This window comes from Stegostoma tigrinum, chromosome 3 (assembly GCF_030684315.1).
Source record: "Stegostoma tigrinum isolate sSteTig4 chromosome 3, sSteTig4.hap1, whole genome shotgun sequence".
Taxonomy (NCBI): Eukaryota; Metazoa; Chordata; class Chondrichthyes; order Orectolobiformes; family Stegostomatidae; genus Stegostoma; species Stegostoma tigrinum.
This window is the reverse complement of record NC_081356.1, coordinates 75,140,263-75,166,034: the sequence shown is the minus strand read 5'-3', so window position 1 is coordinate 75,166,034 and position 25,772 is coordinate 75,140,263. Positions and strand designations below refer to the sequence as shown.

Genomic DNA, 25,772 nt, shown 5'->3' with positions numbered 1-25,772 from the left:
ATCTTGAGTTCAGCTGTTTCCCTTCTCTTTGAATTTACCAATTTATTTTAAATCTCTCCCTCCGCGACACAGTTCAGCCGACATTCCATTGCAGCAAAATAAAGAACCACATTAAGTGGTTTTAAAATGCTTTGGGATACCTTGAAGTTGTGAAAAGTGCAATACAAACGCTTTGCGCATTCAAGTCTCAGAATCAGACCTGCTTAGTCCAGAACATGAGCTCGCGATAACTCGTCTTGTGACCCGTCTTCATGGCAACATACGCTCCGCCCATTCCGCGACACCAAGCTCTCGCGAGAGTTGGATGTGTTAGCAAGATGGCGGCGGGACGTTGTGAGCGGTGTTGACGGGGAGCAGTCAGGAGGACGGCGGCCATCAGAGACGTCAAACGGTACTAAGTGAACGCAGGCCTAACCCAACTCAACCCAGTCTAGTCCGGCCCGGTCTAGTCCAGTTCAGTGTGCAGGTGTCCTTCGGACTGCTGTCGCCTTTGCTACTCTGAGATGAGCCGAGGAGTCGGGAACCGGCCGGGAGGGTGATTCGTCGCTTCATTCGCCGGCCTGGAGGGTACACGACGTGAAGGGGAGGATGAACCTTCATCAGGTCTTAACTGGTGCCGTTAATCCCGGTGACAGCTGCTTCTCGGTGGGCAACGTCGGCGATGAACCGTTCACGGTGAGTGTGTCGGCCCGCGGAGGATTGCAAAACAGCCGGGTCATGTTTGGGGTGGGTGTTATTTAGCAGCAGTCAAAACAAGTCGCTTATTTGAAAATCCACAGACAGCGAGATGGAAAAGATCCCGAGAACTGTGTCTAGCCGCCGGCGGCTTTCGTAGCTGTGCACAGTTTTAGGAGCTCGTACATAAGCGTGTACGTCCTGACCACAGACAACTCATGGAGTCCGGCTAAGTCGCGATGCTAATGTTTACTTTCATCACAATTCTATTCAGAACTACCTTCTTTGGATCATGCGTTTTCTGTACAGGTACTCACTTGTTGAGGCTGGTCAATCTATTCCATGTGTGTCCAAGTTAGTCTGTTTTTGTCAGTGTAGTGCTCACGTGAATTACAATTCTTGAAATTAAATAACGTCCCACAGTAACAATAGTTAGAATTTTTAAACTTGATCCTACATTACTGAAGTATACAGATGCCAGAAGGCATCTATATACCAAATGTGCCAAATCTTAGTAAGGCATCAGTCGGGAACCTGCAGTTGGTGATGGTACAAGTGCACTGGCATGGAAATCTTCCAAGGTTCTTCATTCCAAAATACACTTGGGACAGAAAATTAAAGTTATGCACGTAGCTCTAAGGTTAGTGAAGAAAGCCTTAAATTTACTGTTTTTCACATTTGCTTGACAGCCAGTGAACTGTAGTGTTAAAAGATGCTTCAATTGTAATATTTCTTAAACCTTCAAGTTGTTTTCAAGCATTGTGGAAAATGGGTTTATTGCAAGTTTTGTGGAAATACCTGGTGCTTTAAGGAAATCAAAAGTTTACTCTGGTCCTTTGAAGTGCAGTTAATTTTTAAGTTTTCCTAGAAATCACAAGGTTGGTGACTGCCTAATTTGCTTTAGGCCCTCTTGGGTCAGTTTCAATGGAATATGTTGTGATATCTAGTCTATGTTGGAGGGAAGAAGCATGGGTGGAGAGATAGTCCAGTTGATTTTCACTTATTTCTGAAGAACTCTTAAGTTCAGGGTGAAATCTATCTTTCTTAAGAATAATTAGAGGATCTTGTCAAATTGTGTTTTGTGAGCAAACTGAGTTGGAAAGGTCCCAGAGACAACACTACATGATGAGTGACCACATGCCAGCAGCAGACTTTGGATTTTCCTACGCTTTATCATTGTATGTTTGAGAATAATCAATTGACCGAAATGTTCTTTTTACAGAAAGTCTTTATGTGCGGATGTTTTCTTTGCTTTTTCAAAAGTGCTTTCACGTTTTTTGTGACAGTTTGAGGGATAAGTGTTTGCACTGTAGTATTACTATGCAAGTCAACCAATTATCCTCAGTAAGGTATCAGATTGTTGTTTGTGTTTTGGCTCCAGCCCTAGAGTGACAGTTATAATTCTCAGTTACATAGATGTCATTTGGTATACTCAACAGGTGACAAGGCTCCTAAAGCTTTTACTTTAGAAAGGAGAAATTTGGGTGGATTTAAGAGCGTCAATAATTGTACAAGTAGTTGTATATCTACCGCATGAGACAGTAGGTTTGGTTGTTCCTAAGCTTTTACTTTGAAGCCTTTCTGCATTGTTTTCAATCCTAGAGGTAGATAATTTGGCTAGCATGTTGGGTGGGTGGTGGTGGAGAGGTCTCATAGAAACTTACAAAGTCCTGATGGGATTGGACAGGATGGATGCAGAACCATGTTCCCGATGTTAGATGATTCTGTCCCACAGGAAGCCGCTGGCACACCTCTGGAGCAGGTGGGACCTGAATCCAAGCCTCTTGGACCCAGGGGTAGGAACACTACTGCTGTTACAAGAGCCCCGCCCACCAACTTGCGCAACTCCCTCAACATAACCAACCATGTTCCAGATGTGACCCATCTGAATTTGATCTTCTGAAATGCCTCATTATTGATTAACGATTTGATCCAGACGGCATGCTGGCTCAGTGGTTACCACTGCAGCTTCACAGTGCCAGGGACCTGGGTTCGATTCCAGCCTTGGGCGACTGTCTGTGTGGAGTTTGCACATTCTCCCCATGTCTGTGCGGGTTTCCTCCCACAGTCCAAAGATGTGCAGGCTAGGTGGATTGGCCTTGCTAAATTGCCCGTAGTGTTCAGGGGTGTGTGGGTTATAGGGCGATTGGTCTGGGTGGGATTCTTCAAAGGGCGGTGTGGACTTGTTGGGCCGAAGGGCCTGTTTCCACACTGTCGGGAATCTGATCTAATCTGTCTGTGTTCCAAGACCCTCTGAATGTGCACTTCAAGTCCTGTGTACCCCTTCTCAGTATGACTGTCACCCCTCAGCAGAGGGACATGTGCTAGAAGAGTGATATAGAGACCACTGCAACATATAAAGCAGTAATTTTGTAAATTATATAGCAGTGGAGACTGATGAAAATTGATAAACGCACTGGACCAGCCTACTTGAAGGCTTGGATTTTTCAAAAATATTCTTTCACGAAATGTAGGGTTTGTTAACTATGGCAGCATTTGATGCTAATTATTCTTGAAATGGATTGGCTTCCTAGACTATTCAGTGCTGGTGCCCAGAGTCACACGTAAGCCAGGCGAGGAAATGGTCGTTGACTTTCTTCTCTAAAGGACATTAACGAGCCAGCATTTTGAGATGATTAGTATTTTTTGGGCACCGTTATTGAGACAGCATTTCAATTCCAGATTTAGTCATTGAATTTGACTTGCAGTCAAGATGGATTTTGAACTTAAGGCCACATAGTATTAGCCTAAACTTTGAATTTGCAGTCTAGTTATATTATCACTACCATCAGCTCCCCAGGTCATGCAAGTCGTGCTGATAGGGAAAGTGGGAGCAGCTGTGAGCTTTCACCACCGATCAATTTCATTAGCTGCTTGAACTGTCTGTCACAGCCAGCACCAGGGGTTAAGTGAGAATGCTGGTCCTGATTCCACTCTGGCTGATCATCACATCCTGTGGCGGCAGTTGATCCATACTGACCTTCTAGCCAATACTTCTCGTGAGTTCAAGTCTAAATCCCTCTGTTATTGCTCCTGAGGACTCTGCCACTTGTTATATAATTTGAATCTGAATTTGATCTTCCAAAATGCATCACTTTGCATTTGTCCATGGTAAACTCTATCTACCATTTCTCTGCCCAAATCTGCAGTCTGTCCTGCTATATATCCTTTGAATTCCTACTCACCATCAGTTTTAGTGTCTGCAAACTTACTAATAGACCATCTGAATTTTCCTCCAGAACATTTATATAGATAGCAGACAACAAAAGTCCAAGCACTGATCCCTGCAGAACTCTACTGGTTACTGACCTCCATTTTGAAAGCACCCTACCACTGCTACTAAGACTAAACCAGGTCTGTGTCTATCTAGCCATCACCCTGGGTTGCATGAGATTCTGCCATTTGTACCAGTTTGTCATGAAGTACTCTATTAAATTCCTTAAATTGTATGTAGACAACATCTGCTCCCCTTCTTTAATCATTCTTATCTCTTCAAAAACAACTCAATCAGGTTGGTGAGTTATGATTTTCCCTGTGCAAATCCAAGCTGCCTATCAGTAAAAGTCCATTTGCCTCCAAATATGCATCAATCCTGTCTCTCAGAACTTTCTGTGACAGCTTATACATCACTGACTTCAGGCTCACAGGTCTTTAATTACCTAGAGTATCTCCGTTTTCCTTCTTAAACAAAGGTATAGCTCTGGCCATTTTACTGTCCTCTGGAATCTCACCTGAGGTCAAAGAGGTTGTAAAGTTATCTGTTCAGACCCCAGCTGTTTCCTCCTTTGCCTCCCACAATATCCTGGGATGGATCCCATCTGACCCTGAGGACTTGTCAGTATCCATAGGAAAAAAATCTGGAGTCACTGTCATTGTGAGCCACAGTTCTATAATGCTACTCTCATGTGAAAGTGTCACAGGTTCTGAAAGTGGCAACTTTCAGAAGGTGGTCAAGAAGACTTGTCTTCATTGACTCAGAGACCAAATATAAAAGTTGGCAAGTGATATTACAACTGTATAAAACTTCAGGCCACATTTGGAATAATTTGTGCCGTTCTGGTCACCACACTACAAGAGGGTTGTGGATGCTTTGGAGAGGATGCAGAGAAGGTTTCCCAGGATGTTGCCTGTTCTGGAGGGTTTCAGGTATGATGAAAGGTTGGAATTACTTTCACTGGAAGGATAGAGGCAGATGGCCGACCTGTTCGAGACTTAAAAAATTGAGAGGCATAGATAGGGTGGATAGTCAGAGGCTCCTTTCCAGGGTGAAAAGGTCAACTACATTAGGGCTCAGGTTCATGGTGAGAGAGGAAAAGTTTAGGGGAGAAGTGCAGAGAAAATTTTTCATGGGTTCCTGAAATGCAGTGCCAGGTGAGGTGGTGCAAGTAGGCACGTGAGCAGTCTGTAAGGTGCAATTTAATGGACATGTGAATGGGAGGTATACAGAGGGATAGAAACCATGCGTGGGCAGTAAGTTGCAAGTCTAAATAAGGAATTGGAATTGGCGCAGGCTTGTTGGGCTGAAGGGCATGTTCTTTTGCTGTAATGCTCTTTGTAATGGCTGATCAGGAATTCCACTGCCTGCAATTAGCATGTATTGGAAAGATACCCTCTGTTTTACTGTTTTTGGTTGTTTTCTATCAACAACTTGTTCAAATGAGACTTGGAATCTGAAGCTTCCACATCAGAGTCAGGGATGCGGCATGCCATAAGATTGGTTTCAACGCAAGTTAGTATTAGTGGTATTGTTTCAGTGCTCATCATAAATTTGAAGATCAGTGCGTCTTTAGGATGATCAGCATTCTCAGGTTTTGATGTTTATGTTCAAGTATTTTAGATCATGACCACATACCTTTTCAATGGAATTTACTGGTTAGGATTATTGTCATGCTTAGAATCATAGAATTCCGACAGTACTGAAAGAGGTGATTTGCCCTTTTCAAGCCTCTGAAGAGCAACCTAGCCAGACCCAGCATCCTACTCATCTCTGTAACCTTGTATTTCTCATGGCTAATCCATCTAGCTGATACATCCCCGGACATATTGGGGAACTTAGCATTGCCAATCCAGCTAACCTGCCGGTCTTTGGAATGGTAGGAAACTAGAGCACCTGGTGGAAAGCCATACAGACACGGAGAATTGCGGACACCGCACTGACAGTCTCCCAAAGCAGGAATTGAACCCAGGTTCCTGATGTTGTGAGGTAGCAGCACTAACCACTAAGCCTTTGTGCTGCCCATCTTCTACCTTTTATTCTAGATAATAAAATGTGAGGCTGGATGAACACAGCAGGCCCAGCAGCATCTCAGGAGCACAAAAGCTGATGTTTCGGGCCTAGACCCTTCATCAGAGAGGGGGATGGGGTGAGGGTTCTGGAATTAATAGGGAGAGAGGGGGAGGCGGACCAAAGATGGAGAGAAAAGATGATACGTGGAGAGGAGAGTATAGGTGGGGAGGTAGGGAGGGGATAGGTCAGTCCAGGGAAGACGGACAGGTCAAGGAGGTGGGATGAGGTTAGTGGGTAGGAGATGGAGGTGCGGCTTGGGGTGGGAGGAAGGGATGGGTGAGAGGAAGAACAGGTTAGGAGGCAGAGACAGGTTGGACTGGTTTTGGGATGCAGTGGGGAAGGGGAGATTTTGAAGCTGGTGAAGTCCTCATTGATACCATTGGGTGGAATATGAGTTGCTGTTCCTGCAACCTTCGGGCGGCGGCATTGTGGCACTGTAGGAGGCCCATGATGGACATGTCGTCTAAAGAATGGGAGGGGGAGTGGAAATGGTTTGCGACTGGGAGGTGCAGTTGTTTATTGCGAACCGAGCAGAGGTGTTCTGCAAAGCGGTCCCCAAGTCTCCGCTTGGTTTCGCCAATGTAGAGGAAACCACACCAGGTACAATGGATGCAGTATACCACATTGGCAGATGTGCAGGTGAACCTCTGCTTAATATGGAAAGTCATCTTGGGGCCTGGGATAGGCGTGAGGGAGGAGGTGTGGGGGCAAGTGTAGCATTTCCTGCGGTTGCAGGGGAAGGTGCTGGGTGTGGTGGGGTTTGAGGGCAGTGTGGAGCGAACAAGTGAGTCAGGGAGAGAGTGGTCTGTCACGGAAAGCAGACAAGGGTGGGGATGGAAAAATGTCTTGGGTTGTGGGGTCGGATTGTAGATGGCGGAAGTGTCGGAGGATGATGCGTTGTATCCGGAGGTTGGTGGGGTGGTGTGTGAGAACGAGGGGGATCCTCTTTGGGCGGTTGTGGCGGGGGCGGGGTGTGAGGGATGTGTTGCGGGAAATGCAGGAGACGCGGTCAAGGGCGTTCTCGACCACTGCGGGGGAAAGTTGCGGTCCTCGAAGAACTTGGACATCTGGGATGTGCGGGAGTGGAATGCCTCATTGTGGGAGCAGATGCAGTGGAGGCGGAGGAATTGGGAATAGTGGATGGAATTTTTGCAGGAGGGTGGGTGGGAGGAGGTGTATTCTAGGTAGCTGTGGGAGTCGGTGGGCTTGAAATGGACTTTGGTTGTAAGCTGGTTGCCTGAGATGGAGACTGAGAGGTCCAGGAAGGTGAGGGATGTGCTGGAGATGGCCCAGGTGAACTGAAAGTTGGGGTGGAAGCTGTTGGTGAAGTGGATGAACTGTTCGAGCTCCTCTAGGGAGCAAGAGGCGGCGCCGATACAGTTATCAATGTAACGGAGGAAGCGGTGGGGTTTGGGGCCTGTGTAGGTGCGGAAGAGGGACTGTTCAACGTAACCTACAAAGAGGCAGGCATAGCTGGGGCCCGTGCGGGTGCCCATGGCCTCCCCCTTAGTCTGTATCTATCTCCTTCGCAAAATCTACAAACCTGCCTGCCCTGGTCGACCCATTGTCTCAGCCTGTTCCTGCCCCAAGGAACTCATCTCCACCTATCTGGACTCCATTTTCTCCCCTTTGGTCCAGAAACTCCCTACTTATGTCCATGACACCATCCACGCCCTCCACCTCCTCCAGGACTTCCAATTCCCTGGCCCCCAACACCTCATTTTCACCATGGACGTCCAGTCCCTATACACCATTATTCCGCATGCAGATGGCCTCGAGACCCTCCGCTTCTTCCTGTCCCGCAGGCCTGACCAGTCCCCCTCAACCGACACCCTCATCCACCTAGTCGAACCCGTCCTCACCCTCAACAACTTCTCTTTCGATTCCTCCCTCTTCCTACAGACTAATTAGAGGGGGTAGATTTAGAACGGAAATGAGGAGACATTTCTTCAGCCGGAGAGTGGTGGACTTGTGGAATTCATTGCCACAGAGCGCGGTGGAGGCCGGGACGTTAAATGTCTTCAAGGCAGAGATCAATAAATTCTTGATCTCACAAGGAATCAAGGGCTATTGGGAGAGTGCAGGGAAGTGGAGTTGAAATGCCCATCAGCCATGATTTAAATGGCAGAGTGGACTCGATGGGTCGAATGGCCTTACTTCTACTCCTATTGTCTTATGGTCTTAATTCTTTGAAATGTTGAGTCTCATGGAAACAGCTTTGTTAAGGCGTTTAGCACCCTTGCCTTCATTTGCTCAGACCATTGAGTAGAGGAGTTGGGCCATCATGTTGAGGTTGTACAAGACATTGGTGAAGTCTCTTCTGGAGTACTGTTTGTAGCTTTGGTCATAATATTATAGGAAGAATATAATTAAACTGGAGAGGGTTCAGAAGAGATTTGCCAGGATGTTACCGGAATGGGAGGTTTGAGCATTAAAATAGGCTGGGACTATTTTCACTGTAGTGTAGGAGTTTGAGGGTTGACCTTCATAAAAGTCGATTAAATCATGAGGGGCACAGAAAAGGTCAATAGCTAAGGTCATTTTCTTAAGATGGGGTAGTTCAAAACTAGGGGGCATATTTTTAAGGTAAGACGAAAAAGAGTTGTAAAGGATATAGGCACCTTTTTTAAACAGCGTGGTTGTGTGGAATTAACTGCCTGAGAAAGGGTTGGATACGGGTATAGTCAGAACATTTTTAAAAGACATTTTGGATAAGTACATGAGTAGGAAAGGTTTGGAGGGATATGGGGTAAACACCAGCAGGTGGGACTAGTTTAATTTAGGAACATGGGTTGGTGTAGACTAAAGGTCTGTTTCCGTGCTGTATGACTTTGACTATATGCCTATGACCAACACTAAACTGGAAAAGTGGAAGAATTATTCCCTAGTACACTAAGAACGGAAGGTCCAGAGTGCAAAGTCACTTTAATGGAGAAGCAGATATTATGAAGTCTTCATGGAAGTGATTCAGTGATTGGAAGATAGACAAGAACAAATCAGAAGCCGTGGGGAAATTGAGTTCAGTAGCTAACCTTTCAAGAGCTGCACAAGGGCATTTTCTTTGTGCGTTAAACTTTTGTAATTCCACGTCATAGTGACTAATATTTCTAGATGCGCATAACCAGCCGTGGACACTTTTTTTGCCATAAATGCTGAGGAAAAGCATGATTACCAGTAGAAATTATGATGATTTGAGCAGCTTGTGTTGAATCTGAAAACTGAGAACAATGCCTGAATTTGATAACTTTTTTTGTACTGATCGAGGGTAGAAAAGCAGCACTTTGCATCTAGTGTTGATATCAAACAGTATATAATTGTGTTACAGTTGAAAGTACAGCTTCTGTGCTTTGTCCTCTAGCTGAACAGCTCACCCTCATGGTATTATTTTCCATATCCTATGTCACCTGGATTGCTTTTTTGCAAATGGCAGTAAAGCGCCAAGCTAGAAATAATTTGTACCCATGCTTGCTTACAACACAGAGGCTGTCTGACGTCTACAGATATTGAGGAGACTTCTATCTTTGAAAATTAAACTGGATACCCGTGTTACCTGAAGTAAAACCTGTTGTTGATCTGTTATGAAAATACTTTATAGATGCAGATATTATTTTTCATTAATGCGTGAATAGGAATACTCTACTGTTATACTATCAGAAATGATCACACTTGATATGCCAATTCTTTGCTCAGTTTCTTGCATTGATCTCTGCACCAACTATAGACTAAACCTAGTGGTTAAATGCTTGTCAAAATTGATTTCTGTCTAAATGGGACAGTAAAGTTTTCCCAAATAAGTTATTACAGCATCAAGTAAATGTGATGACTAATATCTTAAGTGGGTACTAGACTTGGATAAAATGTTGAACTGTATTGCAGTTGACGTTAAACTTTTTAGTTCAGAAGTAATTGTGACTGATTTCTTGGCAGGCATGCTGATAATCTTTGGCAAGCGATAATAAGGATATTCTATTAAATGACTCAGGCCAACTCGAATGGAGCAACAAAATAAGTGGAAGCACATGGCGACAAAAGTCAACAGGGTCAGTTTATCAAAGGAAATGAGTCTTCAGATTCAGTTAGAAATAGGTCAGAAGATTCTAGTAGTTCAAAAAGATTTGGACTGACAAATACACAAAAGCTTGTTCATGATAATTTGAATAATTGTTAAGGTTAGTACCAACAAGGGGGTCCAAAAAGACAGAGTTAACATTGAGTGACTAACTTGATCAGCCTTCACTGCAGAGCTGTGGAAAAAGTGGAAGTATTGGTCCTATATTACAGGATTCACTTGATTTCATTGGGAGTTCTAGTGGATTGGAAAACTGCTACTGTGACATCCCTGTCTGGGAAGAGTAGGAGACAAACCATACACCGGTTAGCATTTTACCAATGATGAAAATTAAGCTATGATTCTTTCCTAGAAAAGGAATAACTGGGCATTTAGACCATTAAATCATAACAAAATGAGCAGGAGTAGGCCGTTCAGCCCCTTGAGCCTGCTTTGCCATTCAGGATGATCGTGGCTGATCCAACATTGTTCAAATCCACTTTCTTGCCCTTTCCCCATAAGCCTTGATTCCCTGACTTATCAAGAATCTTTCTATCTCAGTCTTAAATATGCACAAGGGTTGTGCCTCCACAGTTGTGTGATGAGGAGTTACTAAAGCACTCAACCCTTTGGTGAGAAGAAATTTTTCAACTTTAGAAAAGCTAAATGGAATAAAACAATGTCAACATGGTTTTGTTAAAAGAAAGTAAAGTTTGACAGATTTGCTAGAGTTCTCCGTTATCACAAACAGATTTGATAGGGAACTGATGGGTTTTTTTTGTGTTTCCGGAAAGCATTCAGTAAAGTCCCAAATGATGAGTCAGTGCACGTTAACTCGTATGGATCAGCTAGCACGTGGAAGATAGTTGGAATCCATTGGTTCTTAACTGTGCCCTGTAACGAATCGAGTGCCTCAAGGAATAGTTGTAGTTCAGTTATTGACCATCAATATTAATGAATTTTGGGGGAATCTTGCAAACAGAGAAAATTACCCATTCCTGCCATGGAATAGTGTTCTTGTCTATGCTGTTTTCTCCTCGCTCAGTTACGAGACTACCTTTCTAGCAATTTGAATTGTTATTGTACATCTTTTGAAAGGATGTGTTTAAATTTGACTCTTTACATAATTCAACAGACACAGTGGAAGCCTCTCCAGTATATAAAGGGGCGATTTAATTGTATGAGATCTCCTAGATAATGTATGGCTGCACAAGGTTTCAAATTGTAATGGGCAAATATCACTTTGAGACCTGACCTTGATCTTATCAGTCTCTTTCATGTCATGACAACTGGATAGCACTTAAATGTCATGAATCAACTGCATCCAGAGGATGGAACCTATAAATGAGTTAACATGAAATCGTAATGTTACTTAATTTAATATTTGTATGGTAGGTCTTTTGTCAAGTGCTGTGACTAATCCTAATGTTGTGCAACCTATTATTCACACTTTAAACTAAATTTGCTGGAGGAACTTGTGTATTTATGACTATTATGAATGCAGCTCTATAATTTTTAGTTATTTGAGGCTGATATACCAATTAGCCAGTTTCCCATTTTTATTGTCGATTAGTTTAAAATTGGAACCTTAACTCTGCAACTTTTAAAATTAGTATCATATGTTTACGTTGTATTTGGGCAGATTATTTTTCCTTCAATCTGGAAAAAGTGAACTATGGGAACTGGAGAATGTAGCATGATGAAATCAAAGTTGATTTTCTGATTTCCTTGTGTGCCTTTTTTAAATCATAGCGCTGCCAAATTATTAAAGTAAGCACTTTGGTAGTATGTATCCTAGGTAACAGTTGTTTTCAAAGTATCTCTATGGACGGAGTGATTAACAATGTGATTGTATTAAATTTTTGACCACAAAGGGATCTAATTGTTGACTTAATTTCCAGGTTTATAATTAGCACTTGCTCGGATCCAGTAGTTATCCTATTAATAATGCGTACAAAAAATGATGCATCATACTTTTCAGAGGTACCCTTTTGCAATGATATAAATCTTATTTCCCAATAACTAATGTATGACATATTTTAAGAAGCAGTCAAAACAGCCCTTGGATGTCATTGTAACCACAAACTGGAACATCCTGCTACAATTAACATAGTGCAGTAGAAAACTAGATTTTGGGAAAAAAAATTAATAAGCTTAACAATGTGTGTTTTTAAGTGCAGCTATTTCATATTTTAACTTTTCAAAGTATTTATTAGTTGATGGAAATTCCTGGCAAATGTCTACAAATGCAGAAGTCTATCTTGATCCAAAAATGCTGTGATTGTTTGTTACATTCACATGAGGGTTGCACTTGACCTCTGCAGCAAGGTTTTTGTTGAGTTGCTCGTACCATAGAAATTACCAAAAAGCAGTAGTGATCTTGGCTATCAAACATGTAGCTGTGGAAATAGTGGTCGTGGATTTGGCAGGTGACATCACGCTGAACTTCAGAAGTAGCAGGGAAAATGGGGAAGGTGGATAGGGAGAGCTCAAAACATTTGGTCAGAATAGTGATGACTGCAGATATAAGGGACTGGGAGTTTGTGTTAGGTGATATAATTATTGTATTATCTGCTCAAATCTCTGAGCAGAGACTCCTTGTTTCTTAGCTCTTTCTGTGTCCTTGTATATATGGCAACTGATCCTTCCCTTCCCGCTCCACATTACTGTGCAGTGCAGTAGAGGTCTTCTGACCCTTGACAACACAACCTTCTGTCTCTACTGCGAAGAAAAATAATATTCCCTTAACTAACTTTCTCTTTTCTCCCCTACTTGAATGGTCCTCTGACTGCAGTCCTGTGTAAGTCTGCGCATCCTCCCTTTAGTCTGTTCCCTTGTCTGCACTGGGAGCAAGAACCATATACTTATTGGATGAGCGTCTTGCTGAAGCTCATTCAAAGCTAAGTTCTGGATCCCCATATCTGCCTCACTTCCGGTCAAACATATCTGTCCCTGACCAAGGACCAAATTTGAAGTAATTGTTCTAAAGGGTTGTTCGGGCACAATAGGTAGAGTTCAGGCAGCTGGCCAGCAGCTCACGCTGTCACTCTTGCTCTTTCATTCTTTAGTGGCCAGGGCAGTGTTGGCATGTTGGCTGCTGCATTGGCAGTGTGGCTCAGAACTCCTTGTAGTGAGTGGCATGGACAGGGTGAATAGAGAGCAACTGTTTCCCCTGGTTGATGGATCAGTCATGAGAGGGCATGGTTTTAGGGTAAGGTGCCTGGGAAGGTAGTGGAGGCCTGAGACCTTACAGCATTTAAAACACATGTGGATGAGCACTTCAAATATTGTAACATTCAAGAAATGGGCTAGGTGCAAGAAACGGGGATTAGCACACTTCTAGTGGTAGTTATGTTGGTGCAGACTGATTGGCTGAACGGCTTTTTCTGCAAATCTAAGGACATTTACAAGAATGGTTCCAGGAATGAGCGAGCTACCAAGATTGGAAAAGCTAGGATTGTTTCTCTTGGAGAAGAGCAGGCTGTGCGGAAATCCGGTACAAGTGTCAAAATTGAGGAGGATCAAGACAATGTAGCTTCCGTTCATGAAAGACATCAAGAGTACTCTGATGTCAAGGAATTGGCAAAAGCGATAAGAAAGATCTTTCTCCCACGGCAAGTGTTTTCAGTCTGGAATGTATTACTGGAGCGTGTGGTAGAGGAAAGCTCAATCATTGATTCAGAAACAAATCAGGCTAAAATTTGAAAATACAATGTTCCAGAGTAATGGAGAGGCTAAAGAATGTCGCTTAAGTAAAATATTCATTGAGTTGCTGCAGGTAAGATGCTTTGAATGGCCTCCTCTGCTACCATCATTCTGTGATTTAATGGCCATTTGGTATAGGACTCAGGTGACTTGATCTAGTCTTGTACACCTCCTAAGCTTCTCATAAATATGAGGAGATAGGAGAGAAACCAGAGAAAGATGAGTTCAAGGCTCTGTCAGTGGAGCCTGGATGGATATTTGACTTTGTGATTTTGGGTAGGGGAGAAAGTAATTGGCAGCTCATTGGATGGCCTCCCAGTATTATCAAGGAAACCAGTCACACCTGACGGTGAGATGAAAAAAATGAGTTGGCCTACCCAGAAAGTTGGAATTGGTGTACTTCTACACAATTTTATAATTTGACTTCAATCAGTTCTTTGTAACACATTTAACCTAAACTCCGTTGCCATCAAGACAAGGATTGTTACTTGAAAAGATGCGTTGATACAGTAATTCAATTTACATTGACCCAGCTGACTTGGGTAAAGTGTTTTGATTCAAAAGTTCCAACTAAGCAAACATGGTCATTAACGTCATTTATTGAAATATTCTTAGATGCGTTTTGGCACCAGCTAGAATCCCTACAGTGTGGAAACAGGCCCTTCAGCCCAACAAGTCCACACTGAACCTTAGAGCATCCCACCTAGACCCATCACCCGATAACCCAGTTAATCTATACCTCCCTGTGACACTACGGGCAATTTAGCATGGCCAATCCACTGATTGGACATCTTGGACCGTGGGCAGAAACCGGAGCACCTGGAGGAAACCTAGGCAGACACAGGAAGAATGTGCAAACTCCACACACAGTTGCCCGAGGCTGGAATCGAACCCAGGTCCCTGGCACTGTGAGGCAGCAGTGTTAACCACTGTGCCGCACCTAAGTTTATGTGGAATCATAGAATGGTTACAATATGAGGAAGCTATTTGGGTGTGTCAATTTGCTGTCTGACACCATCATGTTTCGCCATTCCTGTACCTTTTTGTTTTTCTTGACCCCCTACATTCATTCTGAAATAATGATCAAATTCACTTTTGCTGCAATTGGATTTGCTTACTTCAAGTTCTAGAGGCCAGATCTGCTTAAACTGTAAGTTGTAACCCCTAGTGCAGTCCTGAGATGGGATTCTGAGGTTGTAAACTGAGGCAGCAGTGGCTGCTACTGAACTGAGTGTTAACGGCTGTGAGGCCCCTCTCTAATCTAAATATTTGTATTTTTTAATGGTGGATGCGCGATCTTTGAGGCCAGATTGCGCCTCCCAAAAAAAACTGGCAGAAAGATAGGATTATTAAAATTCTGTGTAGCATGTTATGTAAATATGGAAATAAGTGGTCCTACATCATCTTGGGCAGGAAAACAAGATCACATGACTACGAGAAAATGGGTTTCTCTTGCAGCCACCTGCTAGAAGTGAAGTCTTACACATCCCTGAACCCCTGAACACTGTGGATGATTTAGCATGGCCAGTCCACCTAGACTGCACATTTTTGGACTGTGGGAGGAAACCGGACCACCCAGAGGAAACGGGGAGAATGTACAAATTCCACACACAGTCCCCCAAGGGTGGAATCGAACCCTGGTCCCTGGTGCTCAGAGGCAGCAGTGCTAACCACTGTGCCACCGTGCTGCCCCTTTACATTGTCAGTTCTGTATCGAAATGTAAGCTATGTTTGCTGCCAGACAAGACTTCAATAGATAGACTGGAGTGTTGGGCAGATAAATGGCAGATGGAGTTCAATCCGGGCAGTTGCGGGGTGATGCATTTTGGAAGATCAAATTCAAGGGCGAACTATACAGTAAATGGAAAAGTCCCAGGGAAAATTGATGAGCGGAGAGATCTGGGTGTTCAGGTCCATTGTTCCCTGAAGGTGGCAACGCAGGTCAATAGAGTTGTCAAAAAGGCATATGGCATGCTTTCCTTCATTGGGCGGGGTATCGAGTACAAGAGTTAGCAGGCCATGTTGCAGTTGTATAGGACTTTGGTTTGGCCATGTTTGGAGTACCGTGTGCAGTTCTGGTCGCCACATTACCAAAAAGATGTGGATGCTTTGGAGAGGGTGCAGAGGAGGTTCACCAGGATGTTGCCTGGTACGGAGGGTGCTAGCTACGAAGAGAGGTTAAGTAGATTAGGATTATTTCCATTAGAAAGACAGAGATTGAGGGGCGACCTGATTGAGGTCTACAAAATCATGAGGGGTATAGACAGGGTGGATAGCAAAAAGCTTTCCCCAGAGTGGGGGATTCAGTTACTAGGGGTCATGAATTCAAAGTGAGAGGAGGAAAGTTCTTTGCACAGAGGGTGGTGGGTGCCTGGAGCGCGTTGCCAGCAGAGATGGTAGATGCAGACATGTTAGTGTCTTAAGATATATTTGGACAGGTACATGGATGGGCAGGGAGCAAGTGGACACAGACTGTTAGAACATAGATGACAGGTTAGACAGGATCTTGATTGGCGCAGGCTTGGAGGGCCGAAGGGCCTGTTCCTGTGTAGGTTTCTTTGTCCTTAGTTCTTTGTTCAACTGTTAGCAACCCCATGGGTCAGAAAAAGCAAAGCAGATGAACAAAAATTGCTGAAGGTTAAATGCTAGTTAACAAAGTGTGGAGCTGGATGAACACAGCAGGCCAACAGCATCTCAGGAGCACAAACTTTTGTGCTCCTGAGATGTTGCTTGGCCTGCTGTGCTCATCCAGCTCCACACTTTGTTATCTTGGATTCTCCAGCATCTGCAGTTCCCATCATTACTGAAGGTTAAATGCTATCTTGGCCGCACCCTGCCCACAACAGTCTTGCAGTGCCTCCTCCATTTCTGGATTCCAGATTGAGCTTCCAAACCCACTCACTGCTTAAAGCTTTTTTCATTGGTTGACAAACCAGATACTATGACATCAGCTTGAATTGTTGTCCTCTTGTCCTTTGCCCTTGCACCGTTTGGATTAGTTTTTCTATCTAGTCTAAGTCTCTTTTGATTTCATTCTCTGGACATTAGCAATGCTGGCAAGGCTGTCACTTAGTGCATGCTCCCTTGATATACGGGCATGTAATTTGATGCACTTGACGGCTTACTTAGCTTCTTCAACAGACAGCTGAGCCATTAATGTAGCAGTGGTAGATTGCCTTCCCTAATCAACAGCTCCAGTATAATGTTGAGTGATGCTTTTGTCTCTAGGTTGAAAAAGTTTATTTTGAGCTAAACATAATATTCCAAACAATAATAGCATAGTTGAAGAGTCTGGATTTTCAGTCGAATATCATAACCGCAATGAAATAATGGGTTGTGGATTGTGAGGCCTGAAATGTGTGATCCATTTCAGAAATTTAAATGCTGCTGCAGAGCATTGTCTAAAGCAACTTGATTTTGTTTGGCTTGGGGAGGTCTGTGCCAGTATCTATTACGGCATGTTCTAAGATGGAAAGCCTGGTGATAATCTGTCATAGCAGGGAGGGAGATTTTATTTTAGCAAGGTTGAACTGGGGGTTTGCAACATCTTGATAGAAAGCTAATGGCATGCTGGCCTTCATAACAAGAGGAATTGAGTATAGGAGCAAAAAGGTCCTTCTCAGCTGTGCAGGGCCCTGTTTAGACCGCGCCTGGAGTATTGTGTGCAGTTTTGCTCTCCAAATTTAAGGAAAGACATTCTGGCTATTGAGGGAGTGCAGCGTAGGTTCACGAGGTCAATTCCCAGAATGGCGGGACTATCATATGTCGAAAGATTGAAGCGACTGGGCTTGTATATGCTTGAGTTTAGGAGGATGAGAGGGGATCTGATTGAGATGTATAAGATTATTAAGGGATTGGACAATCTGGAGGCACGAAGTATGTTTCCGTTGATGGGTGAGCCCAGAACCAGAGGACACAGCTTTAAAAATAAGAGGTAGGCCATTTAGAACAGAGTTGAGGAGAAACTTCTTCACCCAGGGAGTGGTGGATAGATGGAATGCTCTGCCCCAGAAGGCAGTGGAGGCCAAGCCTCTGGATAGTTTCAAGAAAGAGATAGATAAAACTCTTAAAGATAGTTGAATCAAGGGTTGTGGCGATAAGGCAGGAACAGGATACTGATTGTGGATGATCAGCCATGATCATAATGAATGGTGGTGCTGGCACGAAGGGCCGAATGGCCTACTCCTGCACCTATTGTCTATTGATAGCACTGTATTTATCTCTTTCCTTCAAAGACTGTGAGGAAGTTCCCTATACTTCTACACTCTTGTTTCTGCATTTGTGTAGGTTGATTATCTGTGGTGTAGAAAACAAAAAACATTTTTAAAACTTAGGCTATTTCTTGCTTGTCTTGTATGAGTTGACAATCCCTGAAAACCACTGAATTGATGCAATAGGAGCATTCGCTTAGATCGTCAACTTCCTAGCTGTAGTTTACCAAAGCTACACGTAAATATCTTGTAGCCTTTCCCCTTGTCTTTTTAGGTTGATAAAATTTTTATCTCTTGATTTGTCTCGATCTTCTGCAAACGCACTAAAGGAGTTTTAATGTCTTGTTTAGGAATGGAATACAACTACATATGTTCTGTTTGGGAAAATATTATTGACAACAGTCCTTGGTGATATTTGTTGAAACACTAAATGGGTGTGGTAATTGTTACAGCTCTTGGTCCAACGGCTTCCACATTAGTTTTATCTGTCATTTTGAATTTTACCACTGCTTAAAATACATAGGAACATGGGAGTAAGCCTTTCAGCCTCAAGTCTGTTCAAACATTTAGTGAGATCATGGCTAATCTGTCGCCAAACTCCATGTACGTGCCTTGGGCCCATATCCCTTAACGCCTTTTGCTTGATGCAAATTTGTCTATCCCAGATTTAAAATTAACAGCTCCAACATCATCTACCATTTGTGGAAGAGAGTTCGTTTGTAGAAGTATTTCCGAACATCTCTCATAATTTTTAGACTCTGTCCCCAAGTTCTAGCATCTCCAACCAGTGAAAATAATTTTATCTTTAATGGCCCTGATTTTTGCTGTTATTATCTTGAAGACTTTGATCAGATCACTCTTTAACCTTTTTACTTCAGAAGAGAGCAGTCCAGATTTGTTGCTTTCAAATTTGACCCTGAGGTCCAGGTGTCATTCTTAGAAACCTACATTACTCCCTCCAAGGCCAGTATAACCCACTTCAAGGTGTGGTGCCCCCATTTGCTCTCAGTACCCCCTTGTTCAGTCAAATTTTTTTGTAAAGACTATTTTATTTGACATGGCTATCAGACTGACAGAACATCAACGGCTTAACATTTTATATAACATGAACTGAAATAATAACTCGAAGACAGGTTGTTATGCAGGCATCGCACCTAAAGTTTTCTCCACTAAACGGCTTACGTTGGATGTTGGAAATTTGAAATAGAAGCAAAAAGTGCTGGAAATACTCCATAGATCAGTGTGTCTGCGGATGGTGAATCAGTTAATACTTCAGGTATGTGACTTTGAACACTCTCCTTTCTCGAAAGGTATCTTGGCTCGGTCACTTGCTGTGGTGGAGCTCGAACACTGGGCCTCAGAACGTTACTTGGGTCTCTGGATTAGTCTGGCGATAAAACCACTAGGCCATCACCAGCCCCACAGATGCTGCCCGAGCAACTGAGCTTCTCCCAGCAGTTTTTGATTTTCCTTCCTTCCTTCCTCTGTTCTCCACAGATTTTTGACTTTTTCCCTTTGCCAGATCTGAACATCAACAAATGTTTGGTTCCCAGACTCTGGGCCATTTCCTGGCTCATTTTCAGGAAGGTATTGAGTGTATCTTTTTGAGGAAGTGCAACTGTTAATTTGTGATAAGCCAGCAAGGTTGTCTGGACTCCATGCATGATAGCAGTTTGATTCAGACTAGTCTTTCTTCCATGCTGTAAAGCAGTTGCCACATGTCACTATAGCCTTAGTGTGATGTGAAAATGTTTTTGAGGTTAAACATGTGCAGTAGAAATGCTCCATTGCAATACCAGCAAAATGCTTTTGCTCTTTGAGTATGCACCATGTTTAGTATCTTAGTTTTTCAAGAGGAGTACAGTTAAGATGCAACACTATCATTAGGATCAATTTTTGCACTGGTTGGGATCGTGTGACCTTTTACATCTCACTGTTGGCTGAGGTGGTCACGAATTCCCATGCTACCTTGAAGCCTGGGCCAACTTTAGAAGGAAAGTGGCCCAAGGCAAGACTATCCCTTTCTTTATTAAATCCCTTCTGGAACAATCCCTAGGCAGTTGCCCAGAGGTACAATGGGACCATGGTTATCACCACTGCCTCTCAGCTCCAGGGACCCAGGTTCGATTCCACCCAACTGACTGCAAACTCCACACAGACATTGTCCCTGTGTCTGCATGGGTTTCCTCTGGGTGCTCTAGTTTTCCCTCACAGTCCAAAAATGTGCAGGTTAGATGGATTGGCCACGGGGAATGCAGGATGAGGAGGATGGGTCTGGATTGGACGCTGTTCAGAGGATCGGAGCAGACTTGATGGACAGAATGGCTTGCTTCCACAATGTAGGAATTCTGATTCTATGTACAAAAAACTGTTGGGAGGTGGCACTTCCATGCTTTTGTTACCTTGTCTTCCAAGTTTGTAGCGCTTAAGTCCTGCTGTGAAAGCTTCTCCATTGTATCTTGGAGATTACGGTATCATTGGTTTAAATTTAAATAATGCTTAAAGTCATTGGGCTTGTAGTGACAACACTGCTTAACCTCCTGAGTTGGTCTAGCACTTTACTTTTATGAGAGCAACTGTTTGGTTTGGTTTGTCTGAAATGGGCTGAATCGTGAATTTGTTTCGTGTTTTTTTTAAAGTGTAATTCTCTGTATTATGTTTGTTAACTATCAGAAATCCACTTGCATTTATTTGCTTTGCATTTATCCTTTTGAGAAATTCTAATCCACAGATGCTAGGTTTTTTGGAGTTAAAAATTAAACATGTCATAATGGATCAAATCTAGGGCAGTAGAAATGCTGAATTAGAAGCACAGTTCTTTGTGAAATGAATCTCCTTCACGTGAAATCCTGTAGGAATGAGAGTCTAGCAACAAACAGAAATTGAAGATGTTGATGGTAGCTTGAGGATGTATGATGAGGATCAATGGCCCAAGTGGAGTGTTATTTGAAAGCCCAGTGAAATAGTTGAAACCAGCTTAAGTTCTGGAGAGTAAAGTCACATTCCTTCTGATGAAGGCCCTTCTCCTAAAAAAAATATATTCAGAATGTAACCTGAGAGCATTATCCCCTTCCAATGTGGCCATGTCCTAAGTATAGCAAACATTTTATTCACTGGGTAGCAGGAGTGTGTCGATCAGTCAAATATTCTGGATAATGAAGAGGTCCACATAATCATGTCAAAATACATTAAGCAATAGAAAAATAATGCAGGAGAGTTTATGCATCAATGTTATACTTAAAATAAATCGCTTAAAAGTACAATTTTTCCTTAAATAAAACTGAGTGGCAGAGAGCCTTCTTGTTTGTACTCTTAACTGACTACTCGGACATTATGGTAGATTGTGGTGCTTGAGGAGCAGTTAACTCCGAATTGAATCAAATGTTGATGCTTTGTGTGGCCACTCAATTGAACAAGTATGTTTACACTCGAGTAAATAAACCAAAGTCTGCAGTGACTGGATAGAATAATACAGTAAAGCTTACTGTACTTGAGGTACATAATTTTTGGTTTGTTGAGAGTGGCAGCTCATAAGGCACTGTTTAAAACCAAGCTTACTGTGCATTTTTGTTACAGGATCTACTTCAAACGTTGGTCTTTGTCAAAAGAGTGAACTTGAAGTGGTCCTTGGCAGCGTGTTCCTCTTTTGCTCAAAAGTGTCTTCGTACGTGACAAGACAGATGTTAGCTAGTCATCCAAGTGTCTAGCTCCTGTTGATAATAAAAGATGGAACTTTTTTGAATGAAGCTTATCAATCTACCTAGGCAAAATTAAATACTGTGGGTATAGAATGTCCAGTGCTGCAGATACTCAGCAGGTCAGTCAATCCCTGTACAGAAAAATGGAGTCCATGTTTCAGGTCAGTAACCCTCAACGTTGAGCCTGTTCTGCCACTTATGGCTGATTGCATGCTTTAATACTTCTACCCATCCCTTGCCCATAATCCTGTATCGCACCAGGAATCAACATTGCTTCTACGCTGCATGCACATGCAGCTGCTCCAAGGTTCCAAGTACAGCAATTGATGTTAGCTTGGCAATGGTATTGGATGGCCAGTCATGGTGTTGATTCTGGAAGTCAGTATTGCACAACGACTCTCATCCTGCACAGCTGGTAAGAAAATTAGAGGTAATGCTGCTGATAATCATAAAATCCCTGCAAGTATAGAAAGAGACCTGCACATTCATGGACACCACAGGGCAACTATCCGTGGCCAATCCATCTAACCTGCATAACTTTGGATTCTGGACAAGAAACTGGAGACATCATGAGAATGTGCAAATTCCATAGTCACCCAAGGGTGAATTGAACCCAGGTCCCTGGTGCTGAGAGGCAACAGTGCTAACCACTGAGCCTCTGTGCTGCCTCCATTAGAAATCAGAAATCTATCATTCTTTCCCTTAAATATACTTAGAGTCTGAGCTTCCACAGTCATCTGGTTGGCTATTCCGAAGGTCCCAGATCCTCTTGAGTGTAAATTTTTCTCCTCATCTTGAACCCAAGTCGTCATGATGTGGAGCTGATGAAATGTAATGAAAGCTTGCGCATTCAAATAAACCTGTTGGACTATAACCTGGTGTCATGTGACTTCTGACTAACTTTGTTGAATCCAAATGGCCGTCCGCTTATGTTTAAATTGAGCCCCTCACCTAGGCTCCCCACCCAAGGGAATCATCTTACCTACACCTATGCATTCCAACCCTTAAGGATTCTGTAGTTTCAATGTGATCACTTTGTTCTTGAAAATACTAGAGAGTACAGGACCAGTTTGCAGAGTCTGTTTCCATAGGATAGCTCTGCTGTCCTAGGAACAAGTCTGGTGAGACTTCATTACACTTTGTCTGTAGCAATAATACATTTTTTGGGATGAAGAAGCCAGTACTGTACATGCTACTCCAGTTATGGTCAAGCCAAACCAATTGCTATGCAAATGAAGTAAGATGTCACCACTGCTGTACTTGGGTCCTGTTGTAATCGAAGGCTAACGAAATATCAGCTTTCTCATAGTTTACTGCATCTGGCTTGCCAGCCTTCAATGAGTTACCAGCAAGGGCACCTAGGTCTCTACATCTGCACTATCCAACCTCTTTGTTAATGTGAGACTCAGCACATTTGCTCCTCCAAGCAAAATCAATAATTCTTCTACACTACATTCCATCAACCATATCCTTACCCATTCAACTCCTGAAGCTACTTTATATTTTGACTAAATGCGCACTCACTTTTTGTTTCAGCTGTAAATTTGGAAATACTACATTTGGTCCCCACCTTCAGATCAGTGATATGTTGTGAACAGCTGAGGTCCAAGTACCAACCCTTGGAATACGCTACCAGTCTCAGCCTCCCAAAGCAAGAGATCCATTTATTTGTGCTGTTTCTTTTTACTAACCAGTCATTAATCCAAATTAGCACGTTAATTCCAAATCTGTGTTCTTTTTTTCAACTTATCAAAACAGCCTTGTATGGGGGGCTATTTAAAAACCTTATGAAACTAAGTGTGTGACATCATTAGCTGTCCTTGGTTTGGAAAATGTTACTATTTAATTGATAAAGTTCCAAGTTCATCAAATGCTATACCCAGTCAGATCATTATCATGTAACTGTAATTTGCCGCATCCTTTCTAACAGTATTTGACAGAAACTGAAGAGTAGAAAGAAAATCGCCACTGTATGAAAACCGTACACGAAAAGCCCAAACTCTGCCCAAAGATGATGAACAAACTGGCATTTCCTGGCAAAGCTGAGTGATACTGGATAACTTTTTTTATGGCAAACTAGCAAGAATGGTGGTGAACACCAGAGCGGTGGTTTCAACAATGTGTTTTTCAGAAGCAACTAAGTCACGTTGCGCTGCAACTCAACAATTTTGCTCAGAATTTACACAAGCAATGTGGTGACTTTTTTAGAGGTTGATTCGGTGTGAACATTCAGTTACATGATGTGTCTTAGGATTTTTGTTCTAACACGTCAAAAGAAATTTTTCAACTCTAATTGTGAAGTATGTCGTTGAAGAAAATCAAACTCAACTGGACTGAAGTAAAATGCTTGGCAGATTCTGAGATTGAGCAATCTCATTTTTAAAAAAAAGCATTGTTTTCAATGGGCATCTGGGAAACATGGAAAATATATCAAATTGAAATTAAAGGATGTGAATCAAGTAAAATGTTGAAGGCTATTTCAGTCCCTGTGTAATCACTTGAAAGGTCAAGGCAGAATTAGGCTGGTCACGATGCAAGGTGTAAATGAGTGAACAGTGTTTCAGTACACATCTGCAGTGATTTCACAGTCACTAATTCAGAGCTCTTTGAGTGGTATCCTTTGCCTTTAATGAATGTTATATTAACTGGAGTAGCTGGAACTTTTCAGTAAAATTGATCTTCATTAAGCCTAGGTCAGAGAGAAATACTTGACGACTATAACACACATAGGACTTTCAAATACAAGAGAAATCCATATGGAAGCAAATCTGCAATATTCAGAAGTGCTATGGATCAGATTTTGAGTGGACTGGAAAGAATTCATTGTTGAACTATCATTTCTGCATGTTACCAAAGTAAGACAATCAATTTCGATGCTTCTCTGCAGAAGCTTGAAGATTATGGCCTTAGAGTGAGGAAATGTGAATTTCTTAAATCTTCCATTGAATGTTTAACCCATATCATCGATTCTAAGAGGTTGAACGAGTCAACTTCAAAAATAAAAGTCAAGATTGAGGCGCCAACTGTGGTCGTTTTGCTTGCTAAATTGCTGTGCTAAAACAAGAATTAGAATTGGGAAGATCAATTTGAGAGGTTTTACCTGAGCCGAACAGGCTTTATTAATGTCAGAAGACTTGACCCATTTTGACCCAAACTGTTGTGAATCGTTGGAATTAGATGATTCCATCAATACCTAGTAACAGACTACAGAGCATTGACCACAATATTCGGGTAGGGATACCTTTTCTTCTAGTGAGTGAATGCAGAGGTGGCTGTTATAAGCTCATGCTTATAAAATTAAATATCGGCAGTCTAATTTTGCATGGGAGTGTTGATGGGCTTTGTCAGATTAGTTGACCACACATGACGGTACTATTCTGTCCAGTTATTATAGATTATTTATTTACCTCAATGTAAACATACTTATTCAATCAAATGTCTGCATGAAATGTCAACCATTGCAATTGAGTCAATTTCTCATCCAATATCACAGCCTGCTGCAGAGCCTTAATAGTCAGTTGAGGGTGTGAGTGAGAATGCTCTCTGCCAGTGTGTGTTTTACAGCACTGCATTATTATGTAGTTGACTTGCGCTACAAATAATCAGAGTGTGTATATCCCCTGCATTATGTTTACATTACTTAGTGTGTGTTTTTACATTGATTATGTGGACCTCTTGATTATTTGGAATATTTTAATCAACCGACACACTCTTGGTCCCATTGGCTGTTAATAAAAGGATTGTATATGTAGTATATATTATAAATAAGGAGCTTACTTTTTTTTGTTGGAATCTCTAATGGAGGGGGAGGAATGTTCTGTATTTAATAAGCATGATGGGACTGTCACCTTTTGAAAGTACAATCATATGATGTTTTGATGTCATTAGCCGTTTTTGGTGGAAAATAGCAATCAGACGTCACATGCAGAGCAAACACCTTTTGGCCTCCTGGTCCTTCTTGGAACAAAACACAATCGGTGCGTCTCTGTACAAGTTCTGACTCCAGATAAAAGCAGTTCTAATTTTGCTATGAAACTTGAGTTTTAGACAAGACTGAAAGGTTGCAGACCTGAAATCCTAACTTTTTAATTCCATAGAAATTGCCAGGTCTGATGACTGTTATCATTTTCTGTTTTTTATAATAAATC

At 42.4% G+C, this 25,772-nt stretch overlaps 1 protein-coding gene across 8 annotated transcripts in view; it reads left to right on the top strand.

Annotated features, from left to right (window-relative positions):
* Window positions 1-246: 246 nt before the first annotated feature.
* Window positions 247-25,772, top strand: part of dmxl1 (Dmx-like 1) — a 204,653-nt gene continuing 179,127 nt past the window's right edge. For 4 of the 8 annotated variants that reach the window (XM_048528017.2, XM_048528016.2, XM_048528022.2 and 1 more), the window contains exon 1: window positions 248-675. In XM_048528017.2, coding sequence (XP_048383974.2) covers window positions 589-675 — 87 coding nt within the window. In that variant the 5' untranslated portion in view covers window positions 248-588. Of the gene's footprint in view, window positions 676-21,502; window positions 21,786-25,772 lie in introns of all 8 variants that reach the window. The other 4 variants (XM_048528026.2, XM_048528023.2, XM_048528019.2 and 1 more) reach the window with 3 other exon arrangements.